At 41.1% G+C, this 27,852-nt stretch overlaps 1 protein-coding gene across 1 annotated transcript; it reads right to left on the reverse strand.

Annotated features, from left to right (window-relative positions):
- Nucleotides 1-2,679: 2,679 nt before the first annotated feature.
- LOC118221671 (broad substrate specificity ATP-binding cassette transporter ABCG2-like) lies at nucleotides 2,680-27,852 on the reverse strand. Its single transcript, XM_035406939.1, has 15 exons — nucleotides 27,525-27,852; nucleotides 21,828-21,887; nucleotides 21,267-21,384; nucleotides 19,681-19,836; nucleotides 18,348-18,505; nucleotides 17,195-17,346; nucleotides 16,090-16,182; nucleotides 15,376-15,530; nucleotides 6,564-6,715; nucleotides 6,094-6,183; nucleotides 5,863-5,987; nucleotides 5,380-5,534; nucleotides 5,043-5,132; nucleotides 3,495-3,547; nucleotides 2,680-3,123 (listed from the first exon to the last, which is right to left on the reverse strand). Exons 1-15 carry the CDS (start codon nucleotides 27,656-27,658, stop codon nucleotides 2,976-2,978), a joined length of 1,839 nt encoding a protein of 612 aa, XP_035262830.1. The 5' UTR covers nucleotides 27,659-27,852; the 3' UTR covers nucleotides 2,680-2,975.

The following is a 27,852-nucleotide window of genomic DNA, read 5'->3' on the forward strand; positions in this document are numbered from 1 at the left end:
TCTTTTGTGTATTTCTCTGTATATTCCAGTCACATTTAAATTTGGATAACTCAGGTTATCAGGCAAACTACAGATCAGTCAGCCTGACTGACACATCACCTTTCATTTGAAAATAAGGTGTAACATCTGCATTCACTCCTGTTCACTTAAAAATTGGTTCAACTGCTGAAAGGATTGGTATATGACAGAAGTGGGTAGGGGGCTGGGGATACAGTATGATAGGGTACAGGGATAGGCTACAGAGGTAGAGTATATGGTAGAGGGGTAGGATGTATGGTAGGACAGAGGGTTGATGCTATGCTTTTACATTAACCTGTTCTGGTCTGGTCAGTGTAGAATAATGGGTAAGGAACTGGTCTTGTAACATAAATGTTGCAGGTTCGATTCCTGGGTAGGATTCTGCTTTTGCACCCTGGATGCAATGTAAATGCTATGTAAAATGTTGCATAATTCGCTCTGGATAAGACCGTCTGCTAAATCCCTGTAATGTAGTGTTTTGGAGTTTCAGTTTTAAGTTGTGTAAGTCACTCTGGAGAAGTGCGTCTGCTAAATGCCTGTAATGTAAACATAATGTAATGAGAACCCCAGCCTCAGGACAAGATTTTTTATTAACCTTTAAACGAGGGCAGACAACTGCCATGAGCTCAGTCCAGATTCATCTTCAGGTACTGCAGCTATGTGAGAGAGAGGGAATGGGGTACAGCTGTACATACAAGAAGGGGCTTGGGTACTTAGCTACATGTGTATCAGACCTGGGTCAAATACATATTTGTTTTAGATTCAAATACTTTTCTACGTTTTACTGATCTTGTCTGGTGTATTGGAACCAATGAAATAATGAAAAGTGCGTCTTCTGGTCATGGTCATTGGCAGGCTCAATTACACCAGGCAAGATCAATAGAGCACAGAAAAGTATTTGAATCCAAAACTAATACGTCTTTGACCGAGGTCTGATGTGTATGTGTGTGTGTGTGTGTGTGGGGTTAGTAACCGCAATTGAATGTAAGAGGGGTAAGATTATTGCAACTGTATGCGAGAAAAGGGTGGGGTTACTGTAGCAGTAATAATAATGTAGCTGTTGGTCTGTCAGAGAGGTGGATTGGTCTTGGCTGCGCCGGCTGATGGAGAGAGTACACGCACCTGGGCTGTGTTAGCTAATCAGGCCAGGTGCTTAAAGGTGTGCTGCTCTCCACAGTTCAGGGCCAACACCAAGAGCGCAGTTATGATTTTCTGTTCATTTTATTTTGACACTGAAAAGAAAGCAATCCTCAGCTGGGATGCTGGAGGGGCTGGACCTGGCCAGGAAGGCGGGTCAGCTACAGAGCGACGAACTGAAATAGTTGTCGCTCTGTTTTACTTTCTTTTGTCTTTGTTATTTTAGCTTGTTGTTTTAGTTTATTGTTTTTGCCCGGAACCCGTGAGGGGGAAGGGTGAAGAGGTCCGTTTATTTTATTTTGTATTGGTGTGGGTGCGCTCTCTCTCTCCATGTGACAGAAAACTGTGTTGCCCGTACTCTCCCTCCCTCCCAGGGATGTCAGACTCGTGTGTGACAAATAATAATACAGTTCTTATTTCAGAAACAACTTTATTTATACCATCCTTTTCTTACATGGTGTACATACAGCTTTACACAAAAAACATGCATAAAATCATGAAATAAGAGGTCAGAGGTCCTGATAAAATCTGACAAAATTATTAAATAAACTTGGAGCCCTAGCCACAAATGCCTTGTCTGCTCTGTTTTAGAATGTGTGACCATTATCCAAGTGTGCAGTCCTCCGTTTTCAATTAAGTTGTATTACATAATGACATCATGCTACCCACAAGGTCTTTATATGGAAGTATCTGGGCCATCCAGATATACAAGAACTGTAGACAGCTTCTGCTTACCAGTTCCTTGGATTCCTATGCTAGCTGCTCATTGGCGCATGAAGCCAGTTCATGGAGGTTGCCATGTTTGACTATGGGCCTTTTTGGCACCAGAGCATGCACACTGGGTACCTAAATGTGAAGGATCCAAAGCCTCATGTTCATTAATGTGCTGTGATGCAGACCAAAAAGAAATGAAAATAATCTTATCTTCTGTGGGGCTCAGAAATTGCTTAAACCATTCGGTCCCAGGAGAGTAGTCCGGTGTGAAGAAATTTTATTATTTAAATGTGCTGTCTAAAATAGCATAGTTTGGCCTGGGTAAATTTGTAGTTTTGAATGGACTTCATATGAGAGATTTGGTTTTTGGAACCAGAGGCTTACTAAACTGCAATACCTCAGGCAACCGCTGGAGTTAGCGAGCTTCACAGAGAATGGCAATCCCTGGTCCCCTGATCTAGGCACTTGGAGCAAAATTAAAATTAATACAGAATGGAAATGCTTAATACTGACAAAACTCCTTAATTCAACGTGTGATGTTCATATATTTATCATTGGAGTGAAATTTTAACACATTCATATAAAAAAAATCCCCAAAATATGCATTTTCAAAAAGACAAAAAAAAGCTATTTTAAAAATTTTCCTTTAACCTGAATAGCACAATGGATAACCTTCTGGAGCCGAACACAGGGTATAGTTAAGCCTTCTGAGACCCAACAGAAAAATTTTATTTAATGATTTTTTTTTGTTTGACATAATACAAGTGCCTTGGATTTTGAAAAACACATTTTCAAAAATATTGTTTCTTTTATTTTTATTGAATGTCAGTTGTGGCGTAATAGAATATATGGTTCTTGAGATTAAGACCAGAGACTCATGTCCCCTATAGGGGACAGAAATTAATTGCTGGGTATTGGAAGGATGTACATTGAGTTGGATGAAGCAGAGCTGAAAATCAGAGGGTGTTTGGCCATGAGAACAAAATGTGTGTGGATTAAAAGGAACAGAAGCTTTTTGTGTTACACTAGGCAGTAACAGATGCAGTGCCCGGTTGATAAAGTGTCTGCTCCCCCCCAAACCTTCACATCCTAATTCCTGATGCCCTTCACTTCCAGCGGTTGATCCTGCGCAATTGGACATATGCCAGCACCATGCACACAAACATGATGCCAAACAGAGCCACTTGGTTCTGCCAGAATCCCCACAGACTGTAGTCAATGCCCTGAGCCTTCAGGTACATCTCTCCTGTTAAACTGAGAGATGGAGAGAGAGAGAAAGAGAGTGAGAGAGACAGAGAGAGATAAGTCAAGGAGAAGAGACAGGTGTAAAGCATAGTTTTTATTGACTGCTGAATTCTTTCCTCTAACACTTAGCCCAGCATAATAAGTTTAAAAAGCCAGAATTGTGCTTGCAGAAGAGTGAGACTGTTCTAGGCTCCACACACACACACCTGTGTGCAGACATATAGAGTCATACACAGATTGTACCAGACTATACCAAATTATATACTGAGCAGTAATTCTATTTTTCAGTGCATTTCAATACATTTTTCTGTGACTTCGTACTCTGTGATTGTCGGGTTGTCCCACTGGATGGCAGCAGAACAGTACAGATTGAAACTTACGTGATGTTACCCATGGAAAACACTTGCCCCTTCATCTCATTTATAGTCACTGCCTGTGAGGGGAGAGTAGTCTTTAGTGACCTTGCCCTACTGTTATGAAACATGGAAAAATATTACTTGCAATAAAGACTGTAAAATGCCATGATATAATATAGACATACTACTTAATTTTAAAGAACATACATACATTTTTTTAAAAGTCACTTTGTGTGAACTGATCATGGGTCATATGCTGTCCAAAGAACAATCCAAGGTATTGGAAAACATTGGAACATTCTTATTGAACCACAAAATTCAATTCAAATGTCCACAGCTCAAATATTTGTATACTTTTGTCTTGATTAGGTTCTGAGCAAAATGTACGATTTCAGGCTGTGAAGGCCAAGCTCTGTAAACACTTTCAGACTTAGGTTTGGATGTTAAAATGGTCATTTATATCTTGTTCCCATGGTATATTATAAAGGTTATATGGTCCATGGGGCCTCATTTATAAAAATGTTCTTAGATTTATACTTGAACTTAGTCTTAAGATCATTTCCGACTGTGTGCTTACGTACAATTCGTAAAAGATACTGAGCATAAAAAACCTTGCTTATGCAGGTTCTAAGAAGCCCATTTGTAACTTGCACACCTACGATCTATAAATCTCAAATTAACTTAAAATTGATGGCACTTGAACGTGCCTTACAATCAGCGATTTCCCCTTATATAATGCTAGTACAAATAAGGGTTTAGTCAGGAATAACCATGGACCAAAAGAGCAAACTTTTTGGAAGACAGGCAACACGTATTATTTGGTGGACTAAATAGTGGGTTGACAAACAAAGCCAAACAGGTAGCGTGTTGCCGCTGCAGTGAACAAATTGTTCATAAATCTAATGCAAAGTTCACCACAGGCTTGGACGCATATGTGTCCCAAACTGCAATACCCCTACATAGCCAGCAGGAAAATTACGTCAAGTCTAGACTTTGTGTAGAGATAAGATCATTTCCACATCAAAGTAAGGTTTTATAAATAACTACTTATACCTGATTTTCTGCGTAAGTCATACTTAAGATCAAAATTGATCGTAAGTCTGTTTTATAAATGAGGCCCCATGTGTTTTTGATATAAATTACTGTTACTGACTCAATTACTGTTCTTTTTATTGAAATGTATCTGCAGAGATAGCAAAGCTGACACAAGCTGACAGCCTACAGTAATCTGTGTATTGGAATTTGGGAGCTGGTGTAGCCAAATTTTACGAATTTTACGAGTTACGAATATTAAACCAGAAATTATGTAGCAGTTTTTAAAACAGAAAACTGGTAGCATAACTGTGTGTGTGTGTGTGTGTGTGTGCATTTGTGTGTGTATAGCTGTGTGTGTGCAGAAGGCAAAGGCATGTGTGTGTGTAGCTGTGCATGTGCTTCCTGATGCTTTCCATTGTGAAGTATGAATTTACATTACATTACATTACAGGCATTTGGCAGACACTGTTATCCAGAACGATGTACAACAAATTTATATTGAAAAAATGGCTATTTTGTCTTCCTCTGTTTCCTTACCTCTAAACCATAGCGGAAAATGCTAGCCCACTTCAGCCAAGATAACCAACTAAGCATAGAGTTCAGATTCACCAAGAAGCCACCAAAAACCTATGGACACAGACAGCAGGAGTCCATGACTGGGCAATACAGAGACAGGATCAGTTTCTGTTCTATCATCACCTACCTCATAATTACCATCACATCTTCACCTTCATTATCTTCATCACCACCGTCACCGTAATCAACATCATCACCACTGTCACCATAATCACCAGCATCACCACCGTCATCATCACCATCATAATTATCATCATCATCACCATCTTCATCATTTTGCTATTTTCTGTTGTCTCACCATCATGAAGACGTATGGCAGGGCAATAAGAATGTTTGCCATTGCGAAGGATGCCACGCTGGCGCTGACCAGAAAGGCCAGAGCGACGGCTGCCAAGCTGACAAGACACATGGTTAGGGCAAACAGGAAGAATGCGTCCGCATTCGGTTTCAAACCTGTGAGCGACGGAGACAGAGGGTTAGAGGGTGCATTCTGGGAGTGAAGAAAGATGGAGGTGAAACTAACAATACAAGATAGTAACAAGTTAACAAGTTATCCTGGAAATCAATTTTTAACTATTTTTGCCAGTTGTAGTCAGGCTGTAGTCAGTCAAGGAACTTAATGAACTTGTGCTGAGCCAGCAAAATCTTATATAGAAATCTTATAATATAAATATTTGCAGTCATTCACAAAGTTGTTCAATCCAGCAAAGTAAAATTCTGAACAAATGCCAAATCTGCTTAAAATAAAAAAATCCTTTCCAGCATCTTTGGTGGTAGCTACCCATCATGTAGTAGGAAATACTGGAGAAGATGAAGATTGGGAGGATACGATTTGGCAGGAGATCTGCAAAGACCTTGGACAGGAAGTAGACAGATGTGCGGTAGTAACCACTGGAGTTCTCATGGCTGCAAGAATAAAAAGATTTGGTCCGATGGGGTTTCTCCTAAGCTTGACATGAACGAGTACAGGCATTCGCTAGCAATGCAAATCACAAGCACATACAGCTCTTACATAAAGAGTGCTCTCTCATTGATGAAGAGTTCAACTGCCGACAAGTTGCCAAATACCATGTTGATGATGAGAAAGAAGAATGCTCCAATCCTACAAAATAAACAGAATAGCATAGACTTTATTGACTATTATTCAACAGTTATTAGGCTACAAGCACATATACTCACACGCACACATACATGCACACACACACACACACACACACACAGCTACAAAAAAGAGACATTATCTTTGATCAATATTGCATTAACATGACAGAACAAAAGCAAATTTTCTTCTCAATCCATAAACATCAGGGGTGAAGCACCAACAGTGTGGCAGTATAACATTACTGTATATTATGAGGTGGTGAAATACAGCCAGTAGCACAGTTTGAAAAATCTAGATATTTATTGTATTTTTGATTGGTTGGTTTGATTTGATTTAAGGAATGTACTGACTTAATACTTAATGCATGTATTGACAGTGACCTGTTCTGCAGGGCCTCAGGCAGAGTTTTGGGAATCTGATAGTAGATGAGTCCCACCAGAACAGCAAAGGTGATGTTCAGAGCCATTTGTGCATAAGAGGTCTGTGGGTTCCTCAATGTGTTCTTCACAGTACGGCCAACTAACACCATAAGCTGCAGAGTCACACATGCACATGCACACAGTTACAAATACACCAACGCAGCACACTGTGTAAATACACACGCCGCTACAAATAAACGCACAAAAGTGTATAGCAGTCACACACAAGCCAACTCAACACACTACAACAGTCACATGCATAATACACTGCTACAAATACACACAGCACACTGTGACAGTAAAATGCACAACACACTCACACACAGTATGACAGTCATGCACAACACACACACACACACACACAATGTGACAGTCACATGCACAACACACACACACACACTGTGACAGTCACATGTACAACACACATACACATGTGACAGTCACATGCACAACACGCATACACACACACAGTCACATGCATAACACACACACTGTGACAGTCACATGCACAACACAAACACACAGTGTGACAGTTACATGCACAGCACATAATACACACACGCAAACGCTGTGACAGTCACATGCACAACACGCAAACATGCACACTGTGGCAGTCACATGCACAACACAATACACACATACAGACATTCGCATGCATCACACACACACACACACACACACACTGTGACAGTCACATGCACAACACACAATACATACACACACAGACAGTCACATGCACGACACACTCATGCACACTGTGACAGTCACATGTACAACACAAAAAACCCACATTGTGACAGTCACATGTGCGACACACACACACAGTGACAGTCACATGCACAACACACAATACACACACACAAACACACACAGACAGTTACATGCACAACATACACACACACACACTGTCACATTCACATGCACAAAAAACACACACACACTGTGACAGTCACATGCACAACACACACACACTGTGACAGTCACATGCACAACACACAATACACACACACAAACACACACACTGTGACAGTCACATGCACAACCCCCACACACACCCTGTGATAATCACATGCACAACACACAAACACACAACCCCCACACACACCCTGTAATAATCACATGCACAACACACAAACACACATTGTGACACTCACATGCACAACGCACGCAAACACACACACACTGTGACAGTCACATGCACAGCACACAAACACGCATTGTGACACTCACATGCACAACACACACACACACACACACACACAAACACACTGTGACAGTCACATTCACAACACACACACACACACTATGAAAGTCACATACACAACACACACACACATGTGACAGTCACATGCACAACACGCATACACACACAGTATGACAGTCATGCACAACACACACACACACACACAATGTGACAGTCACATGCACAACACACACACACACACTGTGACAGTCACATGTACAACACACATACACATGTGACAGTCACATGCACAACACGCATACACACACACAGTCACATGCATAACACACACACTGTGACAATCACATGCACAACACAAACACACAGTGTGACAGTTACATGCACAGCACATAATACACACACGCAAACGCTGTGACAGTCACATGCACAACACGCAAACATGCACACTGTGGCAGTCACATGCACAACACAATACACACATACAGACATTCGCATGCATCACACACACACACACACACACACACACTGTGACAGTCACATGCACAACACACAATACATACACACACAGACAGTCACATGCACGACACACTCATGCACACTGTGACAGTCACATGTACAACACAAAAAACCCACATTGTGACAGTCACATGTGCGACACACACACACAGTGACAGTCACATGCACAACACACAATACACACACACAAACACACACAGACAGTTACATGCACAACATACACACACACACTGTCACATTCACATGCACAAAAAACACACACACACTGTGACAGTCACATGCACAACACACACACACTGTGACAGTCACATGCACAACACACAATACACACACACAAACACACACACTGTGACAGTCACATGCACAACCCCCACACACACCCTGTGATAATCACATGCACAACACACAAACACACAACCCCCACACACACCCTGTAATAATCACATGCACAACACACAAACACACATTGTGACACTCACATGCACAACGCACGCAAACACACACACACTGTGACAGTCACATGCACAGCACACAAACACGCATTGTGACACTCACATGCACAACACACACACACACACACACACACAAACACACTGTGACAGTCACATTCACAACACACACACACACACTATGAAAGTCACATACACAACACACACACATACCCACACACACTGTGACAGTCACATGCACAACACACACACACATACACCCATACACACTGTGACAGTCACATGCACAACACACACACTATGACAGTCACCTGCACAACATATACACACACACAAACACACTGTGAGAGTCACATTCACAACACACACACACACACACACACTATGACAGTCACATACACAACACACACACATACACCCACACACACTATGACAGTCACATACACAACACACACACACATACACCCAAACACACTGTGACAGTCACATGCACAACACACACACAGTGTGACAGTCACCTGCACAACATATACACACACACACACACACAGTGACAGTCACATGCACAACACACACACACAGTGTGACAGTCACTTGCACAAACACACAACCCCCCCACACACCCTGTGATAATCACATGCACAACACACAAACACACATTGTGACACTCACATGCACAACACACAAACACACTTTGAAAGTCACATACACAACACACACACATACCCACACACACTGTGACAGTCACATGCACAACACACACACACATACACCCACACACACTGTGACAGTCACATGCACAACACACACACTATGACAGTCACCTGCACAACATATACACACACACAAACACACTGTGACAGTCACATTCACAACACACACACACACACACACACTATGACAGTCACATACACAACACACACACACACATACACCCACACACACTATGACAGTCACATACACAACACACACACACATACACCCACACACACTGTGACAGTCACATGCACAACACACACACAGTGTGACAGTCACCTGCACAACATATACACACACACACACACAGACACACACAGTGACAGTCACATGCACAACACACACACACACACACACACACACACACTGTGACATTCACATGCACAACACACACACAAACATACACACACTGTGACAGTCACATACACAACACACACACACACACACATACACACACACATTGTGACTGTCACATGCACAACACACAATACACACACACACACAGACAGTCACATGCACGACACACACATGCACATTGTGTGGCAGTCACATGTACAACACAAAAAAACCCACATCGTAACAGTCACATGTACGACACACACACACACACACACTGTGACAGTCACATGCACAACACACACACACTGTGACAGTCACATGCACAACACACACACACAGTGACAGTCACATGCACAACACACACACACAGTGTGACAGTCACTTGCACAACACACACACACACACTGTAACATTCACATGCACAACACACACACACACCCACACACACTGTGACAGTCACATGCACAACACACACACTATGACAGTCACCTGCACAACATATACACACACACAAACACACTGTGACAGTCACATTCACAACACACACACACACACACACACTATGACAGTCACATACACAACACACACACATACACCCACACACACTATGACAGTCACATACACAACAACACACACATACACCCAAACACACTGTGACAGTCACATGCACAACACACACACAGTGTGACAGTCACCTGCACAACATACACACACACACACACACACAGTGACAGTCACATGCACAACACACACACACAGTGTGACAGTCACTTGCACAAACACACAACCCCCACACACACCCTGTGATAATCACATGCACAACACACAAACACACATTGTGACACTCACATGCACAACACACAAACACACTTTGAAAGTCACATACACAACACACACACATACCCACACACACTGTGACAGTCACATGCACAACACACACACACATACACCCACACACACTGTGACAGTCACATGCACAACACACACACTATGACAGTCACCTGCACAACATATACACACACACAAACACACTGTGACAGTCACATTCACAACACACACACACACGCACACACTATGACAGTCACATACACAACACACACACACACATACACCCACACACACTATGACAGTCACATACACAACACACACACACATACACCCACACACACTGTGACAGTCACATGCACAACACACACACAGTGTGACAGTCACCTGCACAACATATACACACACACACACACACACACACACACACACAGTGACAGTCACATGCACAACACACACACACACACACACACACTGTGACATTCACATGCACAACACACACACACATACACCCACACACACTGTGACAGTCACATGCACAACACACACACTATGACAGTCACCTGCACAACATATACACACACACAAACACACTGTGACAGTCACATTCACAACACACACACACACACACACACACTATGACAGTCACATACACAACACACACACACACATACACCCACACACACTATGACAGTCACATACACAACACACACACACATACACCCACACACACTGTGACAGTCACATGCACAACACACACACAGTGTGACAGTCACCTGCACAACATATACACACACACACACACAGACACACACAGTGACAGTCACATGCACAACACACACACACACACACACACACACTGTGACATTCACATGCACAACACACACACAAACATACACACACTGTGACAGTCACATACACAACACACACACACACACACATACACACACACATTGTGACTGTCACATGCACAACACACAATACACACACACACACAGACAGTCACATGCACGACACACACATGCACATTGTGTGGCAGTCACATGTACAACACAAAAAAACCCACATCGTAACAGTCACATGTACGACACACACACACACACACACTGTGACAGTCACATGCACAACACACACACACTGTGACAGTCACATGCACAACACACACACACAGTGACAGTCACATGCACAACACACACACACAGTGTGACAGTCACTTGCACAACACACACACACACACACTGTAACATTCACATGCACAACACACACACACACCCACACACACTGTGACAGTCACATGCACAACACACACACTATGACAGTCACCTGCACAACATATACACACACACAAACACACTGTGACAGTCACATTCACAACACACACACACACACACACACTATGACAGTCACATACACAACACACACACATACACCCACACACACTATGACAGTCACATACACAACACACACACACATACACCCAAACACACTGTGACAGTCACATGCACAACACACACACAGTGTGACAGTCACCTGCACAACATATACACACACACACACACACAGTGACAGTCACATGCACAACACACACACACAGTGTGACAGTCACTTGCACAAACACACAACCCCCACACACACCCTGTGATAATCACATGCACAACACACAAACACACATTGTGACACTCACATGCACAACACACAAACACACTTTGAAAGTCACATACACAACACACACACATACCCACACACACTGTGACAGTCACATGCACAACACACACACACATACACCCACACACACTGTGACAGTCACATGCACAACACACACACTATGACAGTCACCTGCACAACATATACACACACACAAACACACTGTGACAGTCACATTCACAACACACACACACACACACACACTATGACAGTCACATACACAACACACACACACACATACACCCACACACACTATGACAGTCACATACACAACACACACACACATACACCCACACACACTGTGACAGTCACATGCACAACACACACACAGTGTGACAGTCACCTGCACAACATATACACACACACACACACACACACAGTGACAGTCACATGCACAACACACACACACACACACACACACTGTGACAGTCACATGCACAACACACACACACATACACCCACACACACTGTGACAGTCACATGCACAACACACACACTATGACAGTCACCTGCACAACATATACACACACACAAACACACTGTGACATTCACATGCACAACACACACACACACATACACACACTGTGACAGTCACATACACAACACACACACACACACACATACACACACACATTGTGACTGTCACATGCACAACACACAATACACACACACACACAGACAGTCACATGCACGACACACACATGCACATTGTGTGGCAGTCACATGTACAACACAAAAAACCCACATCGTAACAGTAACATGTACGACACACACACACACACACACACACTGTGACAGTCACATGCACAACACACACACACTGTGACAGTCACATGCACAACACACACACACAGTGACAGTCACATGCACAACACACACACACAGTGTGACAGTCACTTGCACAACACACACACACACACTGTAACATTCACATGCACAACACACACACACACACACACACACACTGTGACAGTCACATGCACAACACACACACACACACACACAAACAACACACACTGTGATAGTCACATGCACAACACACAAACACACATTGTGACAATCACATGCACAACACACACACACACACACACACACACACACTGTGATAGTCACATGCACAGCACACAAACACACATTGTGACACTCACATGCACAACACACAAACACACTGTGACAGTCACATTCACAACACAAAAACCCACTCTGCGTGATTTTTGTGTTGTGAATGCACAACACACACACACACACACACACTATGACAGTCACATACACAACACACACACACACACACACACACACTGTGACAGTCACATGCACAACACACACACACTGTGACAGTCACATGCACAACACACACACACACAGTGACAGTCACATGCACAACACACACACACAGTGTGACAGTCACTTGCACAACACACACACACACACTGTAACATTCACATGCACAACACACACACACACACACACTGTGACAGTCACATGCACAACACACAACACACACACACACACACACACAAACACACACTGTGACAGTCACATGCACAACACCCACACACACACTGTGATAGTCACATGCACAACACACAAACACACATTGTGACAATCACATGCACAACACACACACACACACACACACTGTGATAGTCACATGCACAGCACACAAACACGCATTGTGACACACATGCACAACACACAAACACACTGTGACAGTCACATTCACAACACAAAAACCCACTCTGCGTGATTTTTGTGTTGTGAATGCCCAACACACACACACACACACTATGACAGTCACATACACAACACACACCCACATACACACACACGCACTGTGACAGTCACATGCGCAATACACACACACACACACACACACCCAAACACACAGACACACACACACACACATACTGCAACAGTCACATGCACAACACACAAATAACACATGCTGACAGTTACACCCAAGCAGCCCACACTATGTCAGTCATACACATACATAACTCTGGCAGTTACACAAACACAAATACACACAACACATACTGTGTGGAGCACACAGAAAACAAGGTAAACGGTGACAGTCAACATGCTGTGAAAATGAGACACACATAAATGCAGTTACAAATGTACAATGCACACGTTTAAGAAAGGCACGTGCACCTACACTGGGTACGTGTACACACAGACGAGCAAGTACATATTATTTCACATGTAATTTCAGCAGGCAAACAGAGAACCTTTACAGCCCCATTAAACTTTGAGCTATGTTATCCAACATTTATGAGGGCTTTAGAGTCACCACTGTGGGTCATAAACATGGTTTAGTTGTTCTGCCTCATCTCCAGCAGGACCTTATTTTAATCAGACACTTAAATGTCTACTGAGGAATGGTTTTCTATATTAAGACCAAATAATATAGTATGCAACGAAAACTGAATATCCCATATTCACACCTCAGGACTTTCAATCAGGCTGACTAGTTCTCAGACATCTACTGCCTTCATTTTCTGCAATGTGCTGATGTGAGTGGCAAATGATACCTCTAGAACGAGGCTACATTTTGTTAAAGGATCAAATCAGTTACGGGTATGGATAAGTATGGATAGCTGCTCATTCAAACTAAACTATTTGCGGCAAATTAAGAGTCAAACAAGAAATCAAATGGCAACATACCAAACCTGCTTTGTGTTAAAATAAGTTTGAGGAAAAACACAATCTTTACTAGTGAAGAGATTGGCTGTAAGAAAAACAAGGTCAGAGGGCACACCCAGTTTTACAGTAGCTCCCAGCTCTTGCAGAACAGCATGGATACTAAAGCTCACAAAATTGGGCTTTGATGAAAAACTGTGATACACTTTCATCAACCAGTCCTCTCAAAGGACTAATCTAATATCAAGTAGCAGATTGAGGGTTAACTACCACAGGCAGTCCAATGTAGCCCTGAGTTGAAAACTGAGCGTCACAGATGGCATTTGAGGGTTCAGACCTGGTAGTGGAAGGGCGTTACATAGGAGGCCTTCTCCTGGATGGAAGAGACAGATGGATCCACCACCCCCGACAGCTGCTTCAGCTGCTCCATCACCTGATTGCAGTACACCGACTGCCTGTACTGCAGGGCCAGAGGGTTCCTCTCTGCCTGCCCTGCACACAGAGACATAGTAATAAGTAACAGAAGGTGAGAGGGAGAGGAAGAGAGGAGGGCGGGTAGTTAGAAGGAAAAGAAGGGCATGAAGAGAGAAGCACTGGGCTATTGAGTTGGGGGTGGGGGGACAGGGAACAGAACAAGGCAGAGACCTTGCATTCTGAAGAGGGGGGGACAGGGAACTGAACAAGGCAGAGCCCTTGCGTTCTGAAGGGCATTTGCCACATCCTGGATTAGAACAATGCTACACCTGGGAGGGCCCATCCCTGAGATCAGACAAATCTGACTAGAAGTTTGGTTGGTTTACCCAAGCTGAGACTAATTGTAAAGGCAATGTGGTAGGTACACCCTAGATTAGTCCAATCCTACAGACAATGTGGTTGGTACACCCTAGATTAGTCCAATCCTACAGACAATGTGGTTGGTACACCCTAGATGAGACTAACTCTACAGACAATGGAGTGAGTATCCCCTGAATGAGACAAAACCTACAAGAAATGTGGCAAGTATGAAGTATATGAGAACAATACGGTAATGTTGTTGGTACACAGCCCTGACCTGCATTTCTGAAGTCCAGAGTGGGGACGATGTCTCCATTTATAATGTCCAGGAAGAAGTCAGCAGGATTGTTAAATTCCTCACGCTGGTACCCTACATACACATACATACACACACACATAGACACACACATGCACGCACACACACAAACACACACACAATGACACACACTGGTTATCATTTAGGTTAATCAAATGTATGAGTCTATGAACAGCAGGATTTCTGACTGAGAAAGACTACAGCCTATATGAATTAATTCAGAGGCTCAGCATTTAATTTCCCCTATTAGTGAGTATGTTGATGAATTCTTTATCGAATGGTAATCAAGAACACTACTATAATTAAAGATTATAACCCCCCCCCATAACGCTGCTCTTTCTCTATCCTTCCAAAGCTCTCCCTATAATCACCCTCCCTAAACAGTTCTTTCATCCCTGTACCCTTCTCTCTCGTTCCCTCCCTTTCCATTCCTCCCTCCCTTCCCTTTCTTTCAACCTCATCTTTCAGCAGTGTAAAGAATAATTTTTCTTGGAATCTGACTAAGACTGTGATAGGTATTCTGTAACAGGGTCTGTTTCAGATAACTATCTCTCACTGCTAACCTGCCAATATTTACATGTGAAATAGTCATGATGATTTTGTGAAATATTTTTTTCATGACATCACAAAATTTATTTCTTTAAATTATGGATTTACTTAAATTTAAAACTCAAGCTACGCGTCGTTTTCTGTTCCAGAATGTAACAATATAAAAAAACAATTTTTCTGATTAGCTGTAAAGTATACATTGAAAAAAATTAGTGATTTTGCAGAATTGAACTCCTTGTCTTTTAACTATCAGGATTCTATAATTTGAGAAGAACACTACGGCGGAAACACTATAGCATTATGGATTATTGAATTTTATTGAATAAGGAATTACAAATACTGTAAATTTAAATTAATTATCATTTCATATCCCATATAGATCATACCCTCCTTGTACGTGCTTGATGAAGAAGTGTCACTGAACGTACAGTATGACTACACCACATGATAATGTAAAGTGAAAGATCTGGCAGAGGCAGATCCAAAACACATTAAAACAGTTTAAAAACAACTTTACCCATTTCCTCAAAGTAATCCATAGCTTGGCTTGCAGCCCCAGCGTAGATGATCTCTCCCTTGTTCATGAGGGTGAGGTGATCAAACTGCCGGAAAATAGAATATCTTGGCTGGTGGATAGAGAAGATGACTGTCTTCCCCTTCCTGGATAGACTATGAGCAGAAGAGGATGGGAAGATGTGAACAAAAAGAATGGGGAGGAGCAGACAAGGGCACTGTTGGTGACTAGAAATGAAGAAAGATGGTGAAGGTAGCCGACACTCTGGAGTAACAATTACCACAGGATTGCACATTTAACAGGACAATTAGATTTCTTTGATAATAACTTCAAAAAATCTAAATATAGCAATCATACTGTCAAAATCTAATTAATTTGTTGCATAATCTTCTCAAAGAGCTTGAACAGAGATTCAGCTGCCCTTTGATTTTTTACTGGTCATAATACAGAGAGTGCTGAACGACAATGAGCCATGGGGCTGCGGAACACTATTTGACATTCATCATTCTAATACATGCCTAAAATTTATATGGAACTTTTTTAGTGAATGTCTAAACATGAATATTTCAGATGCATATTTAGCTTCTTTTTGAGGTTGATGCAAATGTACAAGTGCAGGTTGAATGCAAAATTTCCCTGGAGGGAGGGGCAGTCTTAGTAAAGGGAAAGCTATGAGTGGAAGAGATGGAAGACAGAAGTGACTGAGGTGTATGCTTCATCTGAGATATTTTTTAATCTGTATTACTCTTCCTGATGCCAATGGACTAATCTGTTTAATACATTTGCAATTTTAAGAAAATAATTTAATACAACAATGTCCTGTTCTGGAAAAGGCATGTTGTGTAAACTGTAGTGAAAATGAAGCCACTTTCCAAAAATACTTTCAAGCAGTTGAGAACTGCAATGCAATTCTGAAGTACAATAAAGACACACGTGGTCCTTGCTGAATCACAATGGTGTTATCTGCATGATGATAGATTATCAGTCCATGAAAGTTTTTCAAGAGGCACGTATTGGACACAGGTATATGATGTTGAGTGCAGTTCTACACAGATGTAAATTGACAGCTGTACAGAGATTGGTGCATGACACTTCCAAGACTTTGTAATCAAACAATTTTGTAGATTTCCGAAAAGTTATGTGTGTTAGTGCATACCTGTGCAGTAGGGAGATGATAGAGTTGGCGGTGTTGGCATCCAGACCAGTGGTTGGCTCGTCGAGGAAGAGGAGGGAGGGAGAGGTGATGAGCTCCATGCCAACACTACACCTCTTCTTCTCCCCGCCTGACACGCCCCGCAAAAACTCCGTCCCGATATGTGGAAACACAGAGGGGCGCAAAGATTATTCCACTTGTGTGTGTCTGTGTCTGTGTGTGTGTGTGTGAGAGAGAGAGAATTATGAAGTAAGTGTTTCTGTGTGTGTGTGTGTGTGTGTGTGTGTGTGTGTGTGTCTGTTTGTGTGTATCTGTGTCTGTGTGTGAGAGAGAATTATGGAGTATGTGTTTATGTGTGTGTTTGTGTCTGTGTGTGTGAGAGAGAATTATGGAGCATGTGTTTGTTTCTGTGTGTGTTTGTGTGTGTGTGTGTGAGAGAGAATTATGGAGTATGTGTTTTGTGTGTGTGTGTGTGAGAGAGAGAGCATTATGGAGTATGTGTTTCTGTGTTTGGGTGTGTGTGTGTGTGTGTGTGTGTGTGTGTGAGAGAGCATTATGGAGTATGTGCTTATGTGAGTGTGTGTGTCTGTGCATGTGAGAGAGCATTATGGAGTGTGTGGTTCTGTGTGTGTATGTGTTTGTGTGTGTGTGTGCGTGTGTGTGTGTGTGTGAGAGCATTATGGAGTACGTGTTTAGGTGAGTGTGAGCCTGTGTGTGCGAGAGAGAATTATGGAGTGTGTGTTTCTGTGTGTGTGTGTGTGTGTGTGAGAGAGAGAGAGCATTATGGAGTATGTATTTATGTGGAGTATGTGTTTATGTGAGTGTGTGTGTCTGTACATGTGAGAGAGCATTATGGAGTGTGTGTTTGTGTGTGTGTGTGTGTTTGTGTGTGTGTGCGTGTGTGTGTGTGTGTGAGAGCATTATGGAGTACGTGTTTAGGTGAGTGTGTGCCTGTGTGTGCGAGAGAGAATTATGGAGTGTGTGTTTCTGTGTGTGTGTGTATGTGTGTGAGAGCATTATGGAGTATGTGCTCATGTGAGTGTGTGTGTGTCTGTGCATGTGAGAGAGCATTATGGAGTGTGTGTTTCTGTGTGTGTGTGTGTGAGAGAGAGCATTATGGAGTATGTGTTTATGTGGAGTATGTGTTTATGTGAGTGTGTGTGTCTGTGCATGTGAGAGAGCATTATGGAGTGTGTGTTTCTGTGTGTGTGTGTGTGTGTGAGAGAGAGAGAGAGAGAGAGAATTATGGATGTACGTGTTTATGTGAGTGTGTGCCTGTGCGTGTGAGAGACAATTACGGAGCAAGTGTTTCTGTGTTTGTGTGTATGTGTGTTACCTTGGTGTCTGCACAGTCCTGGAGACCCAGCTCTTTAATGACATTGTTGACTTTCTGTTCCTTGTCTAAGGAAGAGTACTGCTTGCGAGACAGACGCAGGTTTGCTGAGAAGGTGAGGTTTTCTCTGACTGTCAGAGTCCCCATCAGAATATCATCCTGAGAGAGAGATAGATAGATAGAAAGAGAATTTGAAAAAGACAAAGATTATGATCTTCCATAAAAAGCCCAGATCACAAGAAAGCAGATACTTCTTTACTCTCGCAAACATCGACCTAGAACAACATTCTAAGCTATGATTACCTTGGACTAAAACTCTGCTCACAGATCAAACCAGCTGTGAGCAGGTGCAGGCACAAAATCTGATGAAGGCCTGACAATAGGGCCAAAACATCAATGTTTTTTTTTTTTCAATAAAATACATTTTTAAACTGAGAGTAAGAGTTGCATCTGTTCATTAAACTTTATTGAACATCTAAAAATGAGTCAAACAATTACAATTCATAGCACTCCAAACCCAAAAGCTCAGCCTAGAAATGCATCCCCACAGTCAGCTGGTTCTGAAACTTTCTAGACTACCATTAACACAAACTAACACAAACCAGTTTCAGATCAGCACTGCTTCACGACTGCCCATTAGAGTCAACCAAATTATAAAATACATCAAAAACTTCTATCTGTGACATTGGGGGGGGGGGGGCATATGACCCAAAATTAATTAAATTAGTCTTTGTATCTCTGACAGAGAATATACATACACTTCTCTGTCAGAGATACAAAGCAGAGATAGATACTGACCAAATACAAGTTCAGAGACCACATGCTTGCAATTGAAAAAGGCTGATACAAAAATTCATGGTTACCAAAAGAAGCATGAATATGTTGTCACTCTAAGACAGAAGAGGTCGAAACAGAGATGCATTTCTTCATTTCTTCCACAAAATATTTACAGATCAGAAAAATATGTGTCTGTACATACATACATTCATTGTATTATTGTTATTTTAATGAGAGTGAGAGGGGGAGACAAAGATAGATGGGGAGGGAGTTAAATAAACTAGAACTGTTTGTACAGCACTTGAACAATGTATGTAACAAAAACAACCATTTTTGGTAAGTCCCACATTCAAGATATGAATAGTGATTTATAGAGGATGAAAATCAGCAAGGCATTGCACAAATTATATTTAATCAGGCCTGTCAATCAGCTCATCTGGAAGTTACAAATTGTGAATTAACTAATTAACAAAGGTAAAGGGATTTTTATGCTGATAAAACAGAAATGCATTTTGATATTCCAATTCAGATTTGACTAATGGTCTTTGAATGAATCATTCCATGAACTGCACTTTATGGTAGCGAAATGTAATGACCCCTTACAGAATGAGATTTTTCAAACTGAGGATATTTGAATTGAATTGAACCAAATTTAATTATTGCATGCAGAGTTTTACAACAGCTTATAGACATTATCAAACTCGGTCAGCTGGTCTTAAGACTCACCTACTAACACCAAGCACAGCTTCAGGACAGCACGGTAAACAGGAAATTTGAACAAACCAAAGTACATATGACACAAAGTAACTCACCTGAACCACATATGCTGAGCTAAGTCTCAGGTCAGATGTCACAGGCTTGCCATTCACTAGCACCTGGCCAGAGCGCAAGCCTGTAGGATTTTTCCGGCCTGCAATGACATCAAGCAACCTGCAGGGACATTATAACATATTCAACAGTGTGTGTGTGCGTGCGTGTGTGCATGCATTCTTGTGTGTGTGTAAACCTTCTTAAGAGAAAGACCAAATATATAAAATCTAATCTGATTCAATATTGGATACAAACTCAATATATTTTAATCATGAAAGTTTGCATGCAGATTCTCAAGATGCTACGAGCGACTGTAAATATTTGCAGTTTATTTCTGTTTGTCATAATTAGTCAGTTCCCAACAGTAGTTTCAGTATATCATGTAATTGCAACTGAGTATCAAAATTTGTGTTTAGTATTGGCATTGCATAATTAACATGATTATAACAAGTTATAATTAACAGTATTTCTGGAGTATGGTATAAGTATAACATCGCATAATTGAAGTTATTTCAACTATTCTTAATTACTTGTGTAATTATGATTGTGGTAATTAGACTCACGAGGTTTTTCCGCTGCCTGTGGGGCCCATAATAGCATTTATTCCAGGTCTCATGATTCCACTGAAAAATAATTTCGGGCATGTAAGTAAGAACTCAAGAACAAGAATATCTCTAAACAAAACTCTCAGTGAAGAAAACATCCAGCATAAAATTTATCTTGAACTCTTAACCTGTGAGTTCACTAATGGAGAGTGACTTGACAATTTGTTCTTGATTTGGCTCTGTACTCCACAATTTTAAATTTGCAATTGTTGGAGCCGAAGCAGAAGCAAGGCGTGTTATGAGGAATTTTTTTTTTCCATTTGAATGGATGGTGTCCTAGTAAGCGTGGAACAGCGAGACAGTTTTTCTGCAATGCTCATTGCATCTTTTGTTTATTTGAACTTGCAGCATTTGAATCACCTTTTGATTAATTGCTGCTTTAATGCGCCTTTTTGACATTTCATTCAAATAGACACACTGCTGATTACACAACTACACTGTCTGGTTATTTTGGTTTGTCACTTTGTACTTTGTAGTTTAAATTCTCCAGAGTCTGTGGATCTAGGACAGCATATGCAAAAAAGGGAGGACAGGTGCGTGCGTTAAAAGCATTTCACTCTCGCTAGGGCAGTGGCTAAATTTTGGATGTTAATGATAGCCACTACAGTAATCAAATAAATCCCATATGGTTAAAGCACAGATTCTTAGCTTTCATTTTGGTTTCACCTTGCAGAAATTATAGCACTATTTATACAGAGTCCCCCATTTCAGGGCACCATAATGCTTGGGACAAATTGCTTTGCAGGTGTTTCTGATTAGTCAGGTGTGTTCATTTGCTTCCTTATTGCATGTATAAGAATGCTTTTAGCATCTAACATTGATTTTAGGCTTTTGATTGCCTTTGGAGTCCGTTATTGGTGCTTGTCAAAATGAGGACAGGAGTTGTGCCTGTGAAAGTCAAGGAAGCCATTATGAGGCTGAAAAACTGACATAGGCCAAACCTTAGGCTTACCAAAATCTACTGTTTGGAACATCATTAAGAAGAAAGAGAGTACTGGTGTGCTCGGTAATCACAAAGGGTCTGGTAGACCAAGGAATATCTCTACAGTAGATGACCAAAGAATTCTCAACATAAAGAAGAAAAAACCCAACACCAGTCTGTCAGATCAGAAACATTCTTCAGGAGGCAGGTGTGGATGTGTCAGTGACTGCACAAACAGAACTACAGAGGCTACATTGCAAGATGCAAACTGTTAATTAGCTTCAAGAAACAGGGTGGTCAGGTTACAATTTGCTAAGAAGTACCTAAAAGAGCCTGCAGAGTTCTGGAAAAAGGTATTGTCGACAGATGAGACCAAGATTGACTTGTATCAGAGTGATGGCAAGATCAATGTGTGGAGGCCAAAAGGACTTGCCTTACATCCCAGCACCCCCTCATCTGTGAAACATGGTTCAGGGGGTGTTATGGTTTGGGCTTGTATGGCTACAATGGCTAATGACTCACTTGTCTTCATTGATGATATAACTGCTGATAGCTCTAGAACTAGAACTGTCAGAATTGAATTAACATTGGACCTTTTACTGTATACCTGTAACCCTCTCTGCTGTAACCCTCCTGTCTGAATTAAAAAAGAATGGGCCTCATTCACAAAAATTTTCTTAAATTATTCTTGCTTTTGTTCTTAAGAATGTTCCTATGAAAAGCCAATATGGGATTCATGATGCATGTGCAGACCTTTGTTTATGTGCATATTCCTAGATGTATGAGATGATGAATCCTGACTGTAAATTTTAATGCGCAATCCTGTTCATGTGATTAGCATGAGGAAACAGCCATGAACAAATACAGATAAGAAAAAAAATGATGAATGCTGAAATGTTCATGGAAATGTTCTTACACCCAATTTACGTTCAAATGTGATCGTATGCATGTTTTGTGAATGAGGCCGAATAATTATATATGTATATGAAAGGAAGACAGTGTGGCTGCTCCCCTTTTAGACAATAAATTAATATAATAGTTGTACTAGCACAACGTTCCCATGCACTAAAGGGTGCACTCAGTGTAAAGATCATTATAACACTGCCTAATTACTGTTACCATCTATATGGAATCATTCATGTTGCTAAAATGCAATTTTCAATATCTCTGACCACCTCACCACATCACTTGACATTTTGCTTGAAGCGCTCGAGGGTGTGTCCTCAACAAAAGTGTGAGTGGGGTTGAGGAGGAAGGTGGTGTGAGTGGGGTTTACAAACATAGAGTCTACAAGGGCTGCAAAATCTTACATAGTATACAGTTGAGGCCAAAAGACATTCAAACTTAATTTTTCACAACTCCACACATTTCATGTTAACATACATTTCCTATGTTAAGTCAATTAGGGTATCTACTTTATTTCCATAAGAGGTCATTTCAAAATAATAACTAAGAGACAAATTTATTGAATCTTTTATGTACTATATCAGATTTTCAGTGGGTCAAAAGTTTACATACACTTTGTCAAAATAACTTTCCAGCAGTAAACAGTTTCATATTGATTAATGAACTAGCAAGAATATGTCTACAATGAGAATGTTAAATTCAGTTTTTTTTAATCATTAACCTTTATAGCATACAAAAAGTGAGATAATATAATATAATATAATATAATATAATATAATATAATATAATATAATATCTGTTACTACAGTTACTACTGCCCTGCGATAGATTGACAGCCTGAATTGATTACCAGAATCCTGTGTATTCCTGCCTCTCGCCCAATGCACGCCGGGATAGGCTCCAGCACCCCCTGTGACCCAGGATGAGCGTGTATAGATAATGGTTGGATAGATGGGTGTTACTACAGTCAATGCTAAAAACACAATAATGGGATGGTATAAGTCCCCATTGATATGGAGACATTAAATTCAGCCAATGTTAGTCTGCATGTGAAAACATTTCATAACATTAACATTGCCATGGTTTCAATTATATTCTATGGTGTGAATCCTTCAAAATGTATTTAAGTCACTCTATGTATAAATTGCATAGAGATCTCTCCCAATATAAGTTATGACAGTACATAACAGATCAGGGTTTATGGAAAGAGAGGAGGCAAGGCCCTCTTTTCAACCACCCTTACCCCAAATACTTTTATATTATATATGGTAATGTTATGTTCATGACAGTATGTGTACAAAAAGTTCATGTCATGTTACATTACAGTATGTGTACAAGAAGTTCATGTCATGTTACATTACAGTATGTGTACCAAAAGGTAATGTCATGTTACATTACAGTATGTGCACCAAACGGTAATGTCATGTTACATTACAGTATGTGTACAAAAAGGTAATGTCATGTTATGATGATCCGTTATATTGGAATGAGATGAGTTGTTATTTTTAATTCAGCATCATACACATTTTCAGACCAGTAGAGTTTCTTTTTAAATGATTTAAAAAATAATAATAATTATGACAAAAACTTTACACTTATAATCATTTGTGGGCTTTCAGGAGTCATGGCTTACTGTAGACCTGGGTGATTATCAGAACTTCAGAGTGACTTAGGCTGTCTGTGAAAGATCACATCCAACAGAATCGGTATCTAGTTCCTATGCACTTTCAGTTCAGAAAACAAATGTTTATGCCATTAAAGTTGCACAACACCATTGCTTGCAGATGGATTTCAATCACTGAAGGAATAATAAAGTATCTTACTGACAATTGTGCAAACTGAATGTATAGACATAACATAACCAGACAACACATTTTTGAAATGATTCATGTAAGGAAGAAAAGTAGTTGGGTCACTTTTTTATACTGTACACCAAAGTTAGCTGGTTACTTCCAATGTTAGTGTGGACACTTTATACTTTGAGGGAAATGTCCTAACTGCTGTCTCAAAAAGAACACATACTGTCACAAGCAGCCACACTGTTAGCTAATGTTTCAAATTGCCATTGTTCCATAGTTTCATTCTTTGTTCCAATGTTGACTCCAGGGGCATTGATAGGACTTGAGGACAAGGGGGCTTAGGCCAGAATATTGTAGGGGGGTCTCATGGGAAAAATCGTTGAATTACAACACATAAATGCATCAGTCTGGTGCAGGTTGATATGAACAATGAAAGCTTCCATCAAATAAGATTTTCGTACAGAAAATGAACAAAAATTTAATCTTTCAGAGTAGTCGAGACAAGAGCCGAAAAGTGTCCCTTAAATTGTCATACAGCAAGACACTGCCAACCCTTTTATCAGCAAGAAATGCCTACCATGGGACACATAAGCCACATATGCAGTGCCAAATGGTCTACAGTACACAAACCAGCATCTGAAAAAATGGACCCACAGCTGTTTAATGAGCCACGCTGCATAGCAACACACCCTCAAGTATCGCATACAATGCCTATTGAGAGTTTTAAGAAATTTCAACTTTGGTGTCTGATATCAAGAGAAATTATATTAGCATGTTTATTACTCTTCTGCACAACCTACTGCACACTTCAAACGTGAAGGAAAACTTATTTCTCACAGTTTTTACTTTATTTCTCTCGCGGTTGTATAGAACATGGTGCACACCACTGCATGATAAAAAGAAATGAAGCAATAGTCATAACAATGGTAATGACCACAAGTACGCCTAAGAGATAAGAACAGTTAAGGCAGTGTGACCTGGTGAAACAGTAATTCTAAAAAATCTGAGAAGGGAAGGGGTGAAATTCCATATATTTTCAGGTAGTGGAACTGCAAAAATAGCAGAAAAACTAATATCAAGGTAGGCCTGTTTTGTCAATAAATTCTAAAAAATTACTCAAATTTTGTCTGGCTCAATGGTACTCGGGAATGGTTAGTTTGCTTCCTCTGATTGTCATTCTGTCCCTCCTGTCCTACTGTGTTCTGTTTGAACAAGTGCATTTCACACTTCATCTACCTTCTCTGTGGTACAGAAGGAAAAAGATAGAGGTGGGGAAATAGTTTCAGTTCCTTTAGGCTTTGTACACAGTCAGAGAAAATCAGCATCAGCATATTTTAACCACAACTGCCCAGTCTCTGGCTCTGGCTCCAATTAGTACAACATGGCAGCACCCACAAAATGCTCTTCTCAAGCTTCAAAACGCTTTTCATCAAGCCCATGGAGAGTCAATGGGTGATGTCACAGTGACTTGGTCCATATTTTTTTCTACAGAGTATGCACAGTAAGCACAATTTCAATGAGCTTAGCCAAAGCATCTTGATCTTTTCAGGACTTGTTTGGATTTTGGTACAGTAGGTAACAGCTGTCCCTGTCTCACATTGCATGTTTGCAGCCGGCTTGCTATAGCTGTGGTGGATCTTGCCATTGGTATCTAGTATTAATCTAGTATTGCTCCCCATAAGGAGGTGATTCTGGATTTCAGCATGCGTAGCAAACAAACATTAGCTATCTGCATTTCTAATGGCCTATGCTGGTGCTCCACGGATGGCTTTTGTTTCGTTTTGAATGAGAGAGAGAGGAAGGAAATGAAAAGATGTTACAGCCCTGGCTGCTTTAAGAAGAAAACAGATAGATAGATAGATAGATAGAGACAGATAGATATACATACATAATGCAAACATCCCTCACGGTCCTACCAAGAACTACCCCCTAAATTTTAGCTTTGGCCATTTAAAAAATAAATCTCTGAAATTGTCTGTACACCTTAAATATACTGCACCTCATTATATACTCTCATAATAACCCCACCTGACATCCTTAAGAATCTCCTTTTCCGGTCCTTTCCTTCTGCATGGGCCTCTACATTCTTCAACACAGTAGCAGAGGTTCTGGAAGGTGACGACAGGGCCAGGCATCTGGAAGGACTGTACTGTCTTGTCCATGGCAATTAATGACTGTATGTCCAATGGGTTATATCAGGATGAAGAACCTTGTGTCCACCTCTTCAATGTCTCTATTCTGTACTATGCTCTAGTTGACAGAGTCAGGTAGCACCTAATCACTATCTGCTAAAAGGGGAGGGGAAAGGGCTGTCTTATTGTCACTGACTTGTTAGCGTTCCGCACGCAAGCAACAG

The sequence above is a fragment of the Anguilla anguilla genome, chromosome 2 (genome assembly GCF_013347855.1).
Source record: "Anguilla anguilla isolate fAngAng1 chromosome 2, fAngAng1.pri, whole genome shotgun sequence".
NCBI lineage: Eukaryota > Metazoa > Chordata > Actinopteri > Anguilliformes > Anguillidae > Anguilla > Anguilla anguilla.